Consider the following 17,475-nt stretch of genomic DNA (forward strand, 5'->3'; position numbering starts at 1 on the left):
TACCAGTGTCCGCATTGAACCAGGCTATGCCTTCTAAGTAAATAAATACAAACTATTGTTTAAAAACGAAAGCGATTTTATAACCATTTTGAAAAATGAGCTTTTTTTTTTAAAAAAAACATCTATTTCAGTGGTTTAGTCAAAAATACAATCATCAGAATGCTGTGATGAAAATTCTACCTAAAATACGAAATGGTGTCACCACTGCTTCCTGTCCAAGCAATGTATTCTGGGGAAAAGTGACAAATACTAGTTAGCTTGTGCGCTATTGTGCTATACCATAAAACTCTCAAACGTTGTCTGGACTGTCATCAAAGCCCATCACTTTTACATCCCAAAATTCTGAGATGGCATGCCTTATTCCAGGTATCTTGTTAGTAGATATATCGATGCTTTTTTAAAGATTTTAACAGAGTGGAGTTGCCTCATTGTCCATCAGTGGAGGGTGGGTGGGGGTGGGGGAGGGGGGTAAGCAACTCAGCAGTGCAATCAGTTATCAGCAAATTTTTCCATATTAGGCAGATTTTTCAGGCAAATAAACACGATTGCAGTCATATTGAAGTGTGCAGCTGTGTCTTAACAATGTAGGCCCAACGACATGAAACCTTTCTAAGTAGTTGTGACAAAAATCTGCACAAAGTTTTATTGTGGATCTGACATTTGTACCAACCATCTTCCATATTTATGTAAATTGAGATGATATAAAAAATTAGATTTAAATACAATTCTGAATTCCAAGATCTAAAATGGAGTCCTGTTTCACAGACTGTACTGTAAAAGATTCTTACTGCACACACCCCAATATGAAGGAATGATTGCAGGTCCTTCACTTCAAGGCAACGACATTTGAAAACATCTGCTACTCTGCTTTGAGTCTATCATCTTCACACACTAGAGGACCTCACTCTGGGAGTCTCTGTTTCCCTCTAGAGGGTTAACACTGCTGTTAGAATACTGGATGTGCAAGCATACTATTTCTGACATTATAATAAATAAAAAATATAATCAAGCCTATCTCAAAACAGAAATCGACTTCCATTGTTACAGGGAATCAACCAATATTTAAAACTTGATCTGACGCCCCTCAATAAGACCAGTAAATCCCCTGCATTTCCTATCAGATACTGAACCCTGCCTGTGGCATTTTTGGACCCCAAAAGGTATCATATCTTTTTAATTAAAACAAAGATTTTTTTTAAAAAAAACTTTACAAGTGATTAACAAACAACAGGACCTGACTTCTGATGGTTACGTGGGTCAGTCACTTCAAATGATGGCTATTAAAGTTGCTTGCTTCCTTAACAAAAATAACAGACCCGTTGCAGGTGTACAATGGTCAGGATGGACAATAAAGAGGTGCACTCAACCAAAATGTAACAGCAGCAATTTAGGAAACTCTGGATAAACTGTGAAAGATTTTTCTGGATCAGGAATTTATCTTGGTTAAATTTTGCATGTCAGGGAACTTGAAGAAATTAAGTAATAAAAATATTTCTGCTATTGTTCGGTGCTTTGAAAATAAAAAAAATTCCAAGCATTTAACTTATTAGCCAAAGAGAAATGAATGCCAGCCTCGAGGATACTCAATAATCTCAAGGCTATCTGCTACTGGAATCTCAAAATCTCATGGGTGGGTTTTCATCAGCCCGAGCTGAATAGCCTGTGTGTTTGAATCACCTTGCTCTGTCACGGAGGGTTTGGATACTTCTTCCTCAATGGCTGAACACAAAAGGCAACAGCCAAAAAAAAAAATCAACTTTTCTGGATGGGACAATTAGCAGGGTTGTAAAATGAGACATCAATTAAAAATAAGAATTTCCTTTCCTTTCAAGGAGCTCATAACCATCATTGGGTATCTAAAGGACAAGGATTGTATCAAAAATATATGAGAGTTATTGCTAGAGTTTGAGAAGGCAGAATGGTCAGTTGAGAGATATTGCTATATCTCACAGACATGAAACATTCCAACTGGTTATGGAATCCGAGACTAGTCTGTTTTTAGGGAGTGACAGTTCCAAAGGTCCACCTGCCAATGGCTTAATTCCCTTCTGAGGCTCTTCGAACTTCAAACCGAGGGTCTGATGACAATCCTACTTCATGTTTCTCAAACCTACCAATAACAGGGCATAAGGGCTTGAACTCCTGGTCTTCTGCTAGGAATTGGGTGCTTGACTGGACCTTTAACAGACAATTTCCATTATACAGTGCTTGCTGCTGTCCATCCTATATTTATTGAAGCCAATCACTGAATTAACTTGGCCCAACACCATTAAAAGCATATAGACTCTTCAATGTCTTTGCTTTAACATCTGTGTCAGATCCCAACTTCATCTTGCAGATTCCAACATAGGACAGTAATATCTTTCTTTTAGGATTAGTTTAAAAAAAATTAAATCTCTCTTGTGGAAAAAATATTAACATCATTTGTCCATTGATATGCTGACTCTTTAGACTTTTTAAGTTTTGTGTTGTTTGCTAAGTTGTTTAATAGTCTACAATATGAACACTCCCAATAGACAGTGCGGTGCAGGTGGAAATGGCCCGGGAGTGGTGAAAGAGACTCTTTGCGTTGTTATGCAAGGCCTGATGCATCATAGGAGTCTCCTTTCCTTCATTCCCACAGCTGAAGTACAGAGGAAGCATGTTTCCATAAGGCACTCCTGTACTCAACAAGCTCTGTTCACTGGTCATAGTGTCTCGTGTTCCTCCTTTGCGTCAATGCAAAGATGCCTCAACCCCTTCTTCAGATCATTCCTCAGTGGTTGCCCCTGTCACAAGTCTGTGACCTTGTTTTCCACAGATGCAGCAATCTGCTGTAACCGATAACCGAGCTGCATCTTCTGTGCAGTTGGATCTTCTTCTAGTGCTGTAATGATCTGAATTAAGACAAGAATTGAAACCAGTTGTTCAGCTGGCAGTTTCACAGAAACTCAGGCAGCCCAAAATTGTTCAGGATTATATAGGAGATTCAGTGTGTTTTTCCCACCCCGATGTGGCTACCCTGGTTTGAAAACCTGCTTAGCCTATGATTCTGTCTAGCCCCTAAAGACCACTACTAATCTGCATCTTCTGCCTTGGAATGCAAAAACATCAAACTTTCTGACAGACTCCTCAGATAGTGACCCCAGCATTTCCGATCAGTCTTTGCTTCCCCCATGCAGACTCCCTCAGACCACAATGATGGTCCTATCTCAGACTGTCACGATACTGCAGTTTGTTTTCCTTCCTAGAATATGGCATGTCAAACAGCAGTTTAGAGGTGATGGGCTTCTTTTAAGTCCTAAGTATGTTGGTTGCTTTTCCATGCATGCCTGATTAATCCTATGTTGAAACTTAATTGTTAGATTCTCCCATCAAATCTTCTGGCCAATTAGATAACCTTCATCAGGAATTGCACAGACTTCAAAGACTCTGTGCAGAATTTTGCTGTTGGCGAGCAGGGGGCGGGGCCCACTCGCCAACGCGGGATGATGTCAGGCGGAACCCCCGACATCACCATTTAAATTTTCAGGAAGGCGGGGGCGCAGCAAAATTAGCTGTGGGCCCACCAACCTGTCAATGGCCCATTGAGGCCATTGACAGGATCATTTAAATAATTAAAGTACCTACCCTCGCGGCAAATAGAGAAAACATGAAACCACATCCACTGGCGGGATGAGTTTTCATGCAGGGTTTTAAACATTTTAATAAAGTTAATCTGCAAATTATGAACATTGTAACATTGTCACATGAGGGGGACATGTCAGGGAATTTTTTTTTCTATTTTTAATTGTTTTCAAAGTGGAAGCGATCTCCCTAAGGCAGCACTTAGCCTCAGGGAGATGTGCGCTCTTTCATGCGCATGCGCGAAAGAGCGCACTCTCGCTTTTGGGGAATCCCCCCCACTGCACAGGGAGCCAATTCAGAAATTCAGGCATGGAAAATGACCTGATTTACTGCATGCATCAGGCAGTTCAGGTGTGAATTGCTGGAAGTTTTTAAACACAGTTTTTGCTGCTTAAAGGGGATTGTAAGCCTAAATAAGTAGTCACAAAGGAAAGTGACTGAAATTCAATGTTTGGAGCATTTTAAAAGCAAACAGTCCTGATCCTAGTCTCTACACAGAATCTTGCCTGTACCTACACGCCTGGTCTCCATACCTGGTCGTAGTACTTGTTGATGTATTTATAGAGTTCATGGAGAGCCACAAGGGAGTTCATGTCACTGGAATAATTCTGGAAAAGAAGAGAACACTGGCTATAAATGGAATCATCACTGGGGGCTCTTTAAAAAAGAAAGAGCAGCTAGTCCCCAAATCATCACAGACTTGCTATGGTGTAGAAGGAGGCCATTCAGCCCATTGTGTCTGCACTGGCTCTCTGAGCATTTTAACTTAGTGCCAATCTCCTGCCTTTTCCCTGTAAGCTTGCACATTATTTAAATAGAAACAATCACCCAATGCCCTCTTGAATGCTTCAATTGAACCTGCCTCCACCACACTTCCAGGCAGTACATTCCAAACTCTAACTACTCGCTGGGTGAAAATGTTTTTTCTCACCCCGCATTTGTGATCACACAATAAGATGCTGTACCTAAGTCAATCTTTACTCTGGACAAGCTAAAGAATGAATTATTATTGCAGCTGCTTCCCAATGCCCTGATTCTTTGAGACATGATCTATCCCCAAGTACTTACCCTGGACAGCTCAGCTAAAGCAGAGTTCATTTCCTGGTCACTAGCTGAGATCGTCTGCCGAATGTCTGCGTAGTACCTGTTAGAAACAGCAGAGTCCTGTCAGTTATACCTGATAAAATACACCATTCCAATTATCAAGTTGTAGAAATTAACAGCAGGTACATTAGCATCTGAACAAGAGCAGCTCCACATTTCAGACAGAAACTCTGTCAGAGTCTTTTCTGAAACTACAACCAAATCACTTTTCCAACCTCTTTCCAGATGTTGATCAGCTTGCTTGCTTGCAGCATATTTCCAGTTTTTCAGATATTTATTCTTTTCCCCTTTATTTCCAGAAATTCATTTTGTGGACTAAACCCCCATATCTTTTCCACATTCTCACTCTAAAAGATACAATTGAGCTCTTGCAAACCGTAATAGACTAAAGAATAAGATTAGAGTATATGGAGTCAGGGGGCAAATGCCAGAATGGATTGCTAACTGGCTTCAAGACAGAAAGCAGAGAGTGGCAATAAAGGATAGTTATTCTGAGTGGCAGAAGGTGGAAAGTTGCCTTTTCACAAGGATCAATGTTGGGGCCACTGCTGTTTACAATTTACACTAACGATTTGGATTTTGGAATCAAAAACAATTTCTAAATTTGTGGTTGAGAGCAATTTTGAAGGGGGGGAAGTCAATACCGAAGAGGACTGCAACAAATTACAGGAAGACATCAATAAACTTGCAGATTGCACAAATAATTGGCAAATGAAGTTCAATACAGATATATGTGAGGCATTACATTTTGGTACAGTACACTTATTACTGGGAAGTCTAGGTTGGGTAGAGGAACAAAGGGATCTTAGGTACAAAGACACTAATCACTTAAATTTGCGCCACAGGTTACCAAGGGCATAAAAACAGCAAACCATGGACTGGGTTTTATTTCTAGAGGGATATAATTGAAAAGTAGGGAGATTATGCTAAACCTGTATCAAATCTTGGTTAGATCTCAATTAGCATACTGCAGGTAATTCTGGTGGTCATATTATAAAACGGACATAGGGGCGCTGAAGAGCATGGAGAGAAAATTTACAAGGATGATACCAGAAATGTGTGGGTATACATATCAGGAGGCTGGGTTTCTTTTCTCTTTTTAAAAAAAAGACTGAGGGGTGACCTAATAGAGGTCTTTAACATTATGAAAAGTTTTGATAGAGTGGATAGAGAGAGAATGTTTCCTTTTGTGGGGAAGTGCATAACTAGAGGTCAATAAAGTAGGACAGTCAACAAGAAATCCAAGAGGGAATTCAGAAGAAACTTCTGTACCCAAAGACTGGTGAGAATGCAGAACTCGCTACCACAGGGAGTGGTTGAAGCAAAGAGTATAGAGGCATTTAAGAGGAAAACTAGACAAGCATATGAGAGAGAAGGGAACAGAGGTTACTTACGATGGCAGATTTAGCTGAGGAAAGATGGGAGGAGCATAAACACCAGCATGGAACGGTTGGGCCAAAAGGCCTGTTTCCGTGCTGTAAAATTCTATGTAGCTTGTGAATTATGGAATGGGTTCTCATTGAAATTGAAGTGCTTTAGCTAGCTGTTTTTAGAAAAAATGTAATAGAACCCTGACTGGATAAAGATTAGTCTGCAAAACCCTGAAAGATTGAGATTACTGTTTTGAAAGTTATCCCAGACAGTGCCATTAGGCTTTTTGTAAACTTTCAGGTCTCTTATTTTTGGGTAGGCAGTGCTGTCAAGACTGGCATCAATTCTTGCAATTACTTATAAATAACATGTAGTTCAATGAAATAATGATAAGTGAATGCATCAGGAGAATTTTAGTTTGAACATATTATAATGTTAGCAGCTAACTTTTCTAAAAACAATCACTTGTAAGAGTGATTAATCACCGTTATGTAATGGATAGTGCGAATCCAACTGCTGCTGGCCTTTAATCCTGGCAATTTTCCAGGTGTATTTTACACTGAGGGCAGAGAAAGTGGAACTGCCAGGCAGTGTCTTCCTGATAATCCTATCTCGGGTTGGGGTGCAGTGGGAGGAGGGGACGGCAGCAGCAGCAAGATGCATTTACTGTCACCACTGTTCAAGTCTCGTCACATTGGGAAGCAAGGGAAGATAACAGACAGAACCACATCACACCCCAAATTACACTTGGCCCATCTGGCAAACGCCCCTTCAATGCCCTTCCAGCCAGGAATTTTGTAGTTATTGTTTTTGAATGAGGAATTTGAGTTGGACAAAACTCTCCAGACCCTATAAATGCATATCAGGACATTTTATCATGTCTTATGAGCTGCAAGACTTCTAGCTAGATAGGACCTACATTTTCCTAATTGTTCTATTTAGTTAATTAAATTACATTTCAATAAAATCAACACAGATGACATCCGAATTGGGAATATTTTGTATATGGAGTGTGCTGGATATTTTACCTTCATGGACCTTCAGTTGGCATTTGTACACCCATTGGTAGTTACACAAAATTATTACTTATTTTGTTCATTCAGGGGATGTGGGCTTTGCTGGCTAAGCCAGCAGTTATTGCTCATCCCTAGTTGCCCTTGAGAAGGTGGTGGTGAGCTGCCTTCTTGAACTAATGTGGTCCATGTGGTGTAGGTACACCCACAGTGCTGTTCGGGAGGGCATTCCAGGATTTTGACCCAGCGACAGTGAAGGGACGGCGATATATTTCCAAGTCAGGATGGTGAGTGACTTGGAGGGGAACTTCCAGATGGTGGTGCTCCCATCTATCTGCTGCCCTTGTCCTTCTAGATGCTGGTGGTCATGGGTTTGGAAGGTGCTAGCTAAGGAGCCTTGGTGAATTCCTATAGTGCATCTTGTAGATGGTACACACTGCTGCTATTGTGCGTCTGTGTGGAGGGAATAAACGTTTGTGGATGTGGTTCCAATCAAGCGGCTGCTTTGTTCTGGATGACATCGAGCTTCTTGAGTGTTGTGGGAGCTGTGCTCATCCAGGCAAATGGGGAGTATTCCATCACACTCCTGACTTGTGCCTTGTAGATGGTGGACAGGCTTTGGGGAGTCAGGTGAGTTACTTGTCACAGGATTCCTAGCCTCTGGCCTGCTCTTGTAGCCACAGTATTCATATGGCTGGTCCAGTTCAGTTTCTGATCAATAGTAATCCCCAGGATGTAGATAGTGGGTGATTCAGTGATGGTAATACCATTGAATGTCAAGGAGTGATAGTTAGATTCTCTCTTGTTAGAGATGGTCATTGTCTGACACTTGTGTGGCACGAATGTTACTTGCCACTTGTCAGCCCAAGTTTGGATATTGACCAGGTCTTGCTGCATTTAGAAATACTGCTTCAGTATCTGAGTCATCACGAATGGTGCTGTGCATTGTGCAATCATCAGCGAACATCCCCACTTCTGACCTTATGATGGAAGGAAAGTCATTGATGAAGCAGCTGAAGATCGTTGGGCCTAGAACACTACCCTGAGGAACTCCTGCGGTGATGTTATGGAGCCGAGATGACTGACCTCCAACAACCACAACTATTTATTTTTGTGCCAGGTATGATTCCAACCAGTGGAGAGTTTTCCCCCTGATTCCCATTGACTCCAGTTTTGCCAGGGCTCCTTGATGCCACACTTGGCCAAATGTGGCCTTGATGTCACGGGCAATCACTCTCACCTCACCTTACAATAAAAGCAAATGCTGGAAATATGCAGCAGGTTCTGGTAACATCAGTGGAGAGAGAAACAGTTAACATTTCAGGTTTGTGACCTTTCATCAAGATTCTGGTCAAAAGTCACAGACCCAAAACTATAACTGTTTCGACCTCCACAGATGCTGCCAGAACATGCTGATTATTTCAGTATTTTCTGCTTTTGTGTCAGGTTTCCGGCATCCACAGTATTTTGCATTTATACAAAACCGAGTTGGGATTCCAAGTCCCCCAATCCCCAGAAAGCCTCGACACTCTTCTAGTAGTGAATTAATATCAAGATCAGGTTCAGGGGCTGGGTCAGGTGTATAACTGAATTACTTCTTGGTTTTGTCCACTGTTCTTTTCTGTGAGGGAGGAGGAAGAAGAATCTACTCCAGAGAAATAAATATTCATGGCCTGAGCAGGCAGTGATAATAAATGTCAAAGGTCCCATTGCTTTGGGAGAACCGAGGTCAACAGTGGCTCAAGCTTCTATATGACAACAGAGCGTGGCTTGCCGACTCTTTATTTAGCCAGTTGGAGAGCTGTTTACTTTTGTGGTGCAACAGTCCTCTCTGAATGTTTCACTGTTGACACGGGGTAAAATTTCTCTCCTACTATGCTAAGCTGACTCCCGAATTGTAGGCATTTAAAGTCTGATCGGTAAGACTTAGATTGCTGAAGGTTCATTAGCTACCTTTACACCAAGGGTGCCGTGGGAGTGGACGGTCAAAGGGACCCGCATTGAAGAAATGACTTCAAAACCTGAACATTTAACGAGCAAAATGTCTAAAGAAAGTTAGTTCCTCCCAAAAAAATTCCAGGCCAACGACTTGGCAACTTTTACTTTCTTGCTGTTTCCTGGATACCAGTATGTAATCCCCTCGGGCACAGTGGGAGAAAAACGGACGCCTCAGGATTCTTACCTCTCCACCATCTGTTTGTATCGAGGGATGTCTCTGGCATACAGCAGTTTGTTAATTGGAGAATCCTAGAATTGAAAATTCAACAGGGTCACATCAGTTATATCCGAAGCTACAGTAGACATCTTGCCAACAAATTCTGTTCCAGTCAAATCTCAGCATGTGCTTTAGAAATGAAAGGTGGGGTGGAGAACACAGTACAAATTGTTAAACACCTATTAAATAAGTTGAATATTTTAGACCTCTGTGCTGAGTCAACAGAATAACATGATAACATGATGGTAAAATATGGACCACTACTGCAAACTATTAGGGAGCTGATGCAGCGACTCAGTTAAAAAGGAATGTGCTCATTTGAGTTTGGTTCCAACAAATAGTCTCAAATATAGGATTTTAACCAGAAATGAAGACCTCTCTTACGTTGATTACTGTTTCTGCTTTATTTCCTTAGAAATTGAGTCCATAAAATTAGCTCCAGAAACTTCTGCTTGTCCCCGCAAGAAACAACATTGTGGCAAGAGAATCTTATTCAACTGCACTCAACTACATGGTTGCCAAACAATAGTTCCCACAAGGAGCAGTTGAAAGATGAGCCATTTTGGGCCATCTGGTTGCAGCATTCTCCATTGCAACACTGCCAAAACCCAAGGAAAACACCAACTCTTTAACCCCTTTAAGGAAGATGTTGCATTTGAAGAGATGCTCCACAAAAATAAAGATCTGTTTCTGGAGTAGGTTCATGCATATTTACTGATTTTTGCATTTTAAATGTCAATGCTCATATTTATAATGGGAACAACTTACATATTTTTTTTTAACGCAGCACTATCACCAATGGCAGCACAAAATTCAACATGACTATATAGGTGATTTCTATGATTATTGAAGAGGTATGAATTTCCAATCAAGATATAAAAATGTATGATACAGAATGTATGACTTTAAAATGTGGACTGAATTACAAATGTACCCCATGGTCCAAATACCCCCCCAGCCCCTAACAGTTGTGATTCAGTGGCGGCACTTTTGCCAGAGTTTGAAGGTTGCGGGTTCAAGTCCTACTTCAGAGACTTGAGCACACAATTTTGGCTGACACTCCAGTGAAGTACTGAGGGAGTGCAGTACTATTGAAGATGTTGTCTTTCAGCTGAGATGTTAAACTGAGGCCCCATCTGTCCTCTTCCACCATTCCAAAGAAGGGCAAGGGAGCTGTCCTTGGCGTCCTGGCTTTAACATTTATCCCTTGACCAACAGCACGAAGACAGATTATCTGGTCATTATCACATTGCTGTTTTGTAGAACCTTGCTATGCCAAAATTGGCTGCTGTGCCAAAATTGGCTGCTGCATTTCCTACATTGCAACAGTGACCACACTTAAAAAAAGAGGACTTAGTTGAATGTAGAGCACTTTGGGACATCCTAAGGTTGTGAAAGACGGTATATAAATGTCTATAAAATATATAAAAGTCTTCCTTTTTAATATGTTTGCTGTTAAAAGCCTAAGTAGATGTCAGGGTTTCCTCTCTAGTCTTTCTTAGAAACATAGGAATTAGGAGCAGGAGTAGGTCATTCAGTCTTTTGAGCCTGCTCCGCCATTCAATATGATCATGGCTGATCCTCTACCTCAACACCATACTCCTGCGCTCTCCCCATAAACCACCACCGCCCCCCGCCCCCCCCCACTGATGCATTTAGAGTCCAGAAATGTATCTATTTCCTTCTTAAATATATTCTTCCCCATTATCCATTGGGCACACTTACCCGGCCCAGCTTGTGTTCTGCAATTGTACAGGAATCCATAAAGGTCTGTGCAATGACTGACAGCATGGCATCCACATTATCTGACACCTGAACGTCAAAGGTGAAGTGAGGGTTTTTAATAATGTTTATCCAGAAACGAAGAGGCAGACTGGAAAAAAAAACCAAAAATCCAATTTTATATATACCCAAATAATTTTATGTCTACATATTTTACTCTTTACACAAGTTAAACAGCCTAAATCATGACTTACTTTCATTAAGTTATCAAATAAGTAAAATTGACTCATAACTTGCAACCTGGAATCCTCCCTACTGTCCTTTTTAGAATTTTCAATGTTCTACACTTACTCTCTGAAAGCCAGGAGTCTTTAATAGCATACAATATTCCAAATAGGTCTTTAACAGTGACATATGAAAGGGTGATTTATGAACACAGTTTATTTTAAAGAATCTTAAAATATTGCAACACCAGCCTATTTAAATATCCCTTTAGATTTACTGAATATTTTTAGTGAATGGTCAAAGTCACAGCTCAGTCATCTTAGTTTTCTATCTTAATAACCACCAAATAATTGCCTTCTCTATGTAACAAAGTGGACTACTTCACATTGATTTTTCTCCTCCTTCAGGCACCATGCCCCAAGAGGGTGTTGGCAACTACGAACTTCCATTGAATTAGTCCATAGTTATGCTTGGCAAAATACTGCAGTGCTTTGCTTTTGCTTTCCGCAGTCTGGCTAACCAGGAAACTGTCCCGCTCCTACTGCCTGCCATCAGGAGTTATAGGCTGATAATGTGGCCAGTTTGGCCACATTATGAATGCACCCACCATGGCCATCAAGTCCTGAAAGTGGGACTTGAACCCAAAGCTGCTGGCCCAGAAGTACATACATATGAACAAGGAGGAATAGGCCATTCAGCCCCTTGGGCCTGCTCCGCCATTTAATAAGATCATGGCTGATCTGATAGTAATCTGAAATCTGCATCCCACTTACCCCCGATAACCTATCACCAGCTACTACTGTGCCACAAGACCACCCACATTGATTTTACCATAGGATATGTTGCATTTGCTACCAAGACCATCTGTTTTAGCCAATATTCATAGCTTAACCAACATCACAAACAGATTACATTTCAAGTCTGGACTCGAAACGTCAACTGTGTTCCTCTCTGCAGATGCTGTCAGACCTGCTGAGTTTTTCCAGGTATTTTTGTTTTTGTTTTAGATTTCCAGCATCCGCAGTATTTTGCTTTGATCACAAACACTGGTGGGACCTCGTTACATGCAATTTGGATGTTACATGAGTCTAAAAAACTGTGATTACATTTCAAAAACCAATTCAGAGGTTGGGCAGCATTTGGGGTATCTTGATGTGATAATGTGCTTTATAAACATATGTTCTTTCTTTCTATCTATTCCACCCCTTTCACATGAATGCCATCAAGCTTCGATTAATTCCCTTCTTTTCTTTATCTGCAACATTGGAAATAATCTCAATCATCTCAAATCTCTTCTCATACTTAATTTCAATTCCTGGCATGGTGATGTTGAATCTATTGGGAGACAGCTTCATATTATATACATTACACTGCCATGGGAATGCACCACAATGAAGAGACTTGCTTATCACAGTACATTGTGAATGACATGTATGATCATTTCTGTTGAATTCCAGAACAGGTTGCTATTCCCATTAATCTTTCCTCTGTCCAAAACTTTGCACCTGAATACTTGAATCTCCCTTCATACATAACAGGGAAGGCAGGGACAGAATACCTTCCCTAACCAATGGAATCAAGCAACTTGCTCAGCATTATGGGTGATTACATAGACAGGATTGAGATACACGATCTGTACGCGATATAATCGTACCTAGTGGCTTTCAAGAAACAGAGCACAGGTCAGATCACTTTCAATCATTACAGCACTGGGTAATCCTATGCCAGAAGCATGCAAATACCACACTGCACATGTACATACAGCACACATAAATGAACATCTACAGACACATTCAAAATATTTAGGATTAGAAGTGAAGGGAAACTGAATAATAAAAATGCAGTGAAGTTAAATACAGCTAAAGGCAAAGCTTATGGGCCCAGGCTGAAGTTATAGGTTAGGTGTTGGGGTGGGGCACGGGAATAAAAAAAATCAGTGGAATATCCCTTATTAGCACCAGTTGCCTCATTTGCAAATGATGAGCTCCTTTCGCAGACGAAGGGCTAACAATATACAAATATTTTCATGTTGCGGATTTATATACACTGGGAGCTGGTTTGTGGTTGTCCAGACTCATTGGCCCAGATCTTCTCATCAGCAGAGATGCTGGGATGATAACCACTGACTCTGAAGATCTCTGCGCTCTTACCATTTTTTGCTCTTCCAGCCAGAACTTTTGATACTTTGGCGGGGGGCGTGGGGGGGGGGGGGGGTGGGGGGGGGGGAGAGAGAGAGAGAGAGAGAGAGAGAGAGAGAGAGAGAAGAGAGAGAGAGAGAGAGAGAGGCTGGGAAGGGGTGTGGGGTCCATTTCGGACAGGGGTCAGGTTGGGTGGGGTGGCTGGGTTGGGAGTGTGCAGGGGCTGTTGGGTTGAGTTACATTGTTAATCACGGAGTTACACCAGAGATTAGGCAGTGCAACAATTCTAGGGTAAGTATCTGGGTAAGCAGCATGTATCTAGCCCAAGTCAGTTTAAACTTCCCGAGCAATGTGCCTGGCTCAGGACATCCTCAGTGTCCTAACAAGCACCAGTAACTTAAGTTCAGTGCATCATCGCTCCTGATACTGGAAGATCTGGCCCAATATTTAGTCACAGAACACAGACCTTTATCTTCTCAATCTAGAGTGCAAGTTCAAACCCAGGGTTAAGAGGTCAGTGTTTTAAAACATTGTTCCACCAAGTCTCCTGCCAGAATTTTTTAATATTAGGAAGTAAAGCAATAGGAAAATCTAAAGTTATGCCATATTTTTTCTTAGAAAAAGTAACATTCCAGTATTTTATGAATTAAAATTCAATTAGAATTAAAAACAGGAGATGCAGCCTAGTAAAACCTGTCTTAAATGGTTTGATCCAGTTCTTGCTTAGAACAGAGAAGGGCAGATTGGAATTAGTGTTCAAACATCAGTAACAGTGAGAAAAACAAATGTCAGGATAATGTCTGGAAACTATAATGGCTGCCCCATAGCACACAACACAACTGTGGGTCCAAGCTCAACGACTACAGGACTGTCAGAAAAAAAATTCTCAGAAGGTTCATGGCACAAGCAAGGCCACATTCCTTGCCCATCTATAATTGTCCTAAATACAACTTAATGGTTTGCTAGATCACTTCAGAAGGACATTGATTGTCGACTGTACTATTTGGGCTAGTGCTACATTAAGGTCAGATTGGGTAGGGGGCAGCTGACACCCCCCAAGCTTTTGAACATTAACAAGCTAGTTGCACTGTTCATTTCCCCTTGACGCTAACCACAAACGACAAATTTCACAATATTAAATAGCAGAACTTCTGATTTCTGGGTTGCTGCTCCAGTGCTACCACCACTACTTTAAAGGGCAGGCACTCAGACTACAAGATTCTTTGTTTGTGATCAGGATGTTGCATGGATCAGACAGAAAAATTGGATTGGAAACAAACTTTGAGAAGTCTGCAGCCCCATGCACCTTGGCTTCCAGAGTAAAGGGGACTTTGTGGGGATCATCTCCTCGGCTCTCCTCTGGTGGTGAAAGTACATATAAAGTCTTGTACGAGCAAAACATGGTTTGGAAGGGGGCAAAGACACAATCATGACTGTTCAGCCCAACGATCTGGAAGGTGGTTCCATGAAAGCTTCAGTCAGATGAGGTTTCCTGTCTGAAGAGTGTTGGTGTGGAGGACCCAGTTTGACCAGCCCTGCATTTAAGTAGGATTTTGGCCATGCCGCTGTACAATTTGTGAAAGCAATGCTTCCCATGTTAATCAACTATTACCTAACACCAACTGATGAAAGTGAATAACTGCACCTCATGTCCCAGTGGGCATTGATGAAAAATACAAGCCATTAGTAGATATTGTATCCATCACACTGGGGGAGGCGGTGGCATTGTGGTATTTTCACTGGACTAGTATTGTAGAGACCCAGGGTAATGCTCTGGGGACCTGGGTTCAAATCCCAGATGGTGGAATTCAATTCAAGGTAAAAGTCTGATGATGACCACCAAACCATTGCCGATTGTCATAAAGCCCCTAATGTCCTTTAGGGAAGGAAATCTGCCATCCAGTCCTGGTCTGGCCTACATGTTTCTCCGGACCCACAGCAACGTGGTTGACTCTTAAATGCCCTCAACAAGGGGCAATTAGGGATGGGCAATAAATGCTGGACTAGCCAGCGATGTCTACATCCCACGAAAAATAAAGTAAAATGAGAGGGAAAGAAAGGCAGTCATTTCATTTTGGTTTCTTCTAATTTTGGAGGGAACTACCTGCTAATCTTAAAACTCCCCTCACCAATTGTAATTAACCTTGTAACTTACATAAGCAAGCTCTGTATTTAGAGTAATTAAACCCCATTAAAGGAACAGGCCAAGTTAGAAGCAGGAATAACACATTGTGCGTTACACAATTCCATCTCCTGCTATGGCGTCCAACTTGGGAGCAATGCAACATGCGATCAACAATTATTTTAAAATCCTTTCTTGATTTTCTGTCTCATTAAAGATCTTTTCAACAAAATTCAGCACATTAGCAGAAATGCAGTGACTTTATCCAATGGAGAAATATCAGATGAGTGTAAAGCTAGGAAATGGACATGCTAACAATGTGAATGCGATTTCTAATTTTTCACATGATGCAGATGCTCAATCGCAATTGTTTCCTTGGGACATCGTTGATCTCCTCAGCTGTCCCAGCAGGAGGGAAGAATAACGTGAGATCTTTCTGTGTAGAGCAAAGTGAATAATGTCAGGCAGGTCGTGCATAATGCACATGTGGTAAGATGAGAAAGCAAGTGAAGGAGGGCGGGTGATGGCGGACAGGGAGGGAGAGCGGGTGACAATGGGAGGGAGGGAGAGCAGACAACGGCGGGCAGGGAGGGAGGGAGAGAGGGCGAGAGGGAGGGAGGGAGAGTGGGTGACAGTGGGTGGAAGGGGTGATGGTGGATGGGAGGGTGAGTGAGCAAGCGAGAGGGAGGGAGAGCGGGCGAGAGGAAGGGAGAGCGGGCGAGAGGAAGGGAGAGCGGGCGACAGCAGGAGTGGGGAGGGTGGGTGACAGCAGGCAGGAGGGAGAGAGAGCAGGTGACGGTGGGTGGGCGGGTGGGAGGGAGACCGGGTGACAGTGGGCAGATGAGAGGGAGAGCGGGCGCTGGCGGGCAGGGGTGGAAGGGGTACTGGCGGGCGGGGAGTGAGCGATGGCACACAGGGGGGAGGGAGCGATGGCGCACGTTGGTGAGAGTGAGCGATGGCGCACGGTGGGGGGGGGGGGGGGGGGAGAGTGAGCGATGGCGCATGGGGTGGGGAGAGTGAGCGATAGCGCACCGGGGGGGAGAGTGAGCGATGGTGCACGGGGTGGGGAGAGTGAGCGATAGCGCACCGGGGGGGAGAGTGAGCGATGGCACACGGTGGGGGGGGTGGGGAGAGTGAGCGATAGCGCACCGGGGGGGAGAGTGAGCGATGGTGCACGGGGTGGGGAGAGTGAGCGATGGCGCACTGGGGGGGGTGAGAGTGAGTGATGGCGCACGGTGGGGGAGAGTGAGCGATGGCGCACGGTGGGGGAGAGTGAGCGATGGCGCACGGCGGGGGAGAGTGAGCGATGGCGCACGGCGGGGGAGAGTGAGCGATGGCGCACGGCGGGGGAGAGTGAGCGATGGCGCACGGCGGGGGAGAGTGAGCGATGGCGCACGGCGGGGGAGAGTGAGCGATGGCGCACGGCGGGGGGGAGAGTGAGCGATGGCGCACGGGGGGGAGAGTGAGCGATGGCGCACGGCGGGGGAGAGTGAGCGATGGCGCACGGGGGGGGGAGAGTGAGCGATGGCAGCACGGGGGGGGAGAGTGAGCGATGGCAGCACGGCGGGGGAGAGTGAGCGATGGCGCACGGGGGGGGGGAGAGTGAGCGATGGCGCACGGGGGGGAGAGTGAGTGATGGTGCACGGAGGGGAGAGTGTGCGATGGCGCACGGGGGGGAGAGTGAGCGATGGCGCACGGCGGGGGAGAGTGAGCGATGGCGCACGGGGGGGGAGAGTGAGCGATGGCGCACGGTGGGGGGGGGGGAGAGTGAGCGATGGCGCACGGTGGGGGGGGGGAGAGTGAGCGATGGCGCATGGGGAGAGAGTGAGCAATGGCGCACGGCGGGGGAGTGAGCGATGGCGCACGGGGGGGGGAGAGTGAGCAATGGCGCACGGCGGGGGAGAGTGAGCGATGGCGCACGGGGGGGGAGAGTGAGCGATGGCACACGGGGGGGGAGGA

At 43.8% G+C, this 17,475-nt stretch overlaps 1 protein-coding gene across 5 annotated transcripts in view; it reads right to left on the reverse strand.

Annotated features, from left to right (window-relative positions):
• Window positions 1-617: 617 nt before the first annotated feature.
• plxnb1b (plexin b1b) overlaps window positions 618-17,475 on the reverse strand; it is a 220,268-nt gene continuing 203,410 nt past the window's right edge. For all 5 annotated transcript variants that reach the window (XM_041191160.1, XM_041191161.1, XM_041191157.1 and 2 more), the window contains exons 34-38: window positions 11,035-11,182; window positions 9,277-9,341; window positions 4,675-4,750; window positions 4,140-4,214; window positions 618-2,876 (exon numbers count right to left, since the gene is read on the reverse strand). In XM_041191160.1, coding sequence (XP_041047094.1) covers window positions 2,772-2,876; window positions 4,140-4,214; window positions 4,675-4,750; window positions 9,277-9,341; window positions 11,035-11,182 — 469 coding nt within the window. In that variant the 3' untranslated portion in view covers window positions 618-2,771. The remainder of the gene's footprint in view (window positions 2,877-4,139; window positions 4,215-4,674; window positions 4,751-9,276; window positions 9,342-11,034; window positions 11,183-17,475) is intronic.

The sequence above is a fragment of the Carcharodon carcharias genome, chromosome 7 (genome assembly GCF_017639515.1).
Source record: "Carcharodon carcharias isolate sCarCar2 chromosome 7, sCarCar2.pri, whole genome shotgun sequence".
Taxonomy (NCBI): Eukaryota; Metazoa; Chordata; class Chondrichthyes; order Lamniformes; family Lamnidae; genus Carcharodon; species Carcharodon carcharias.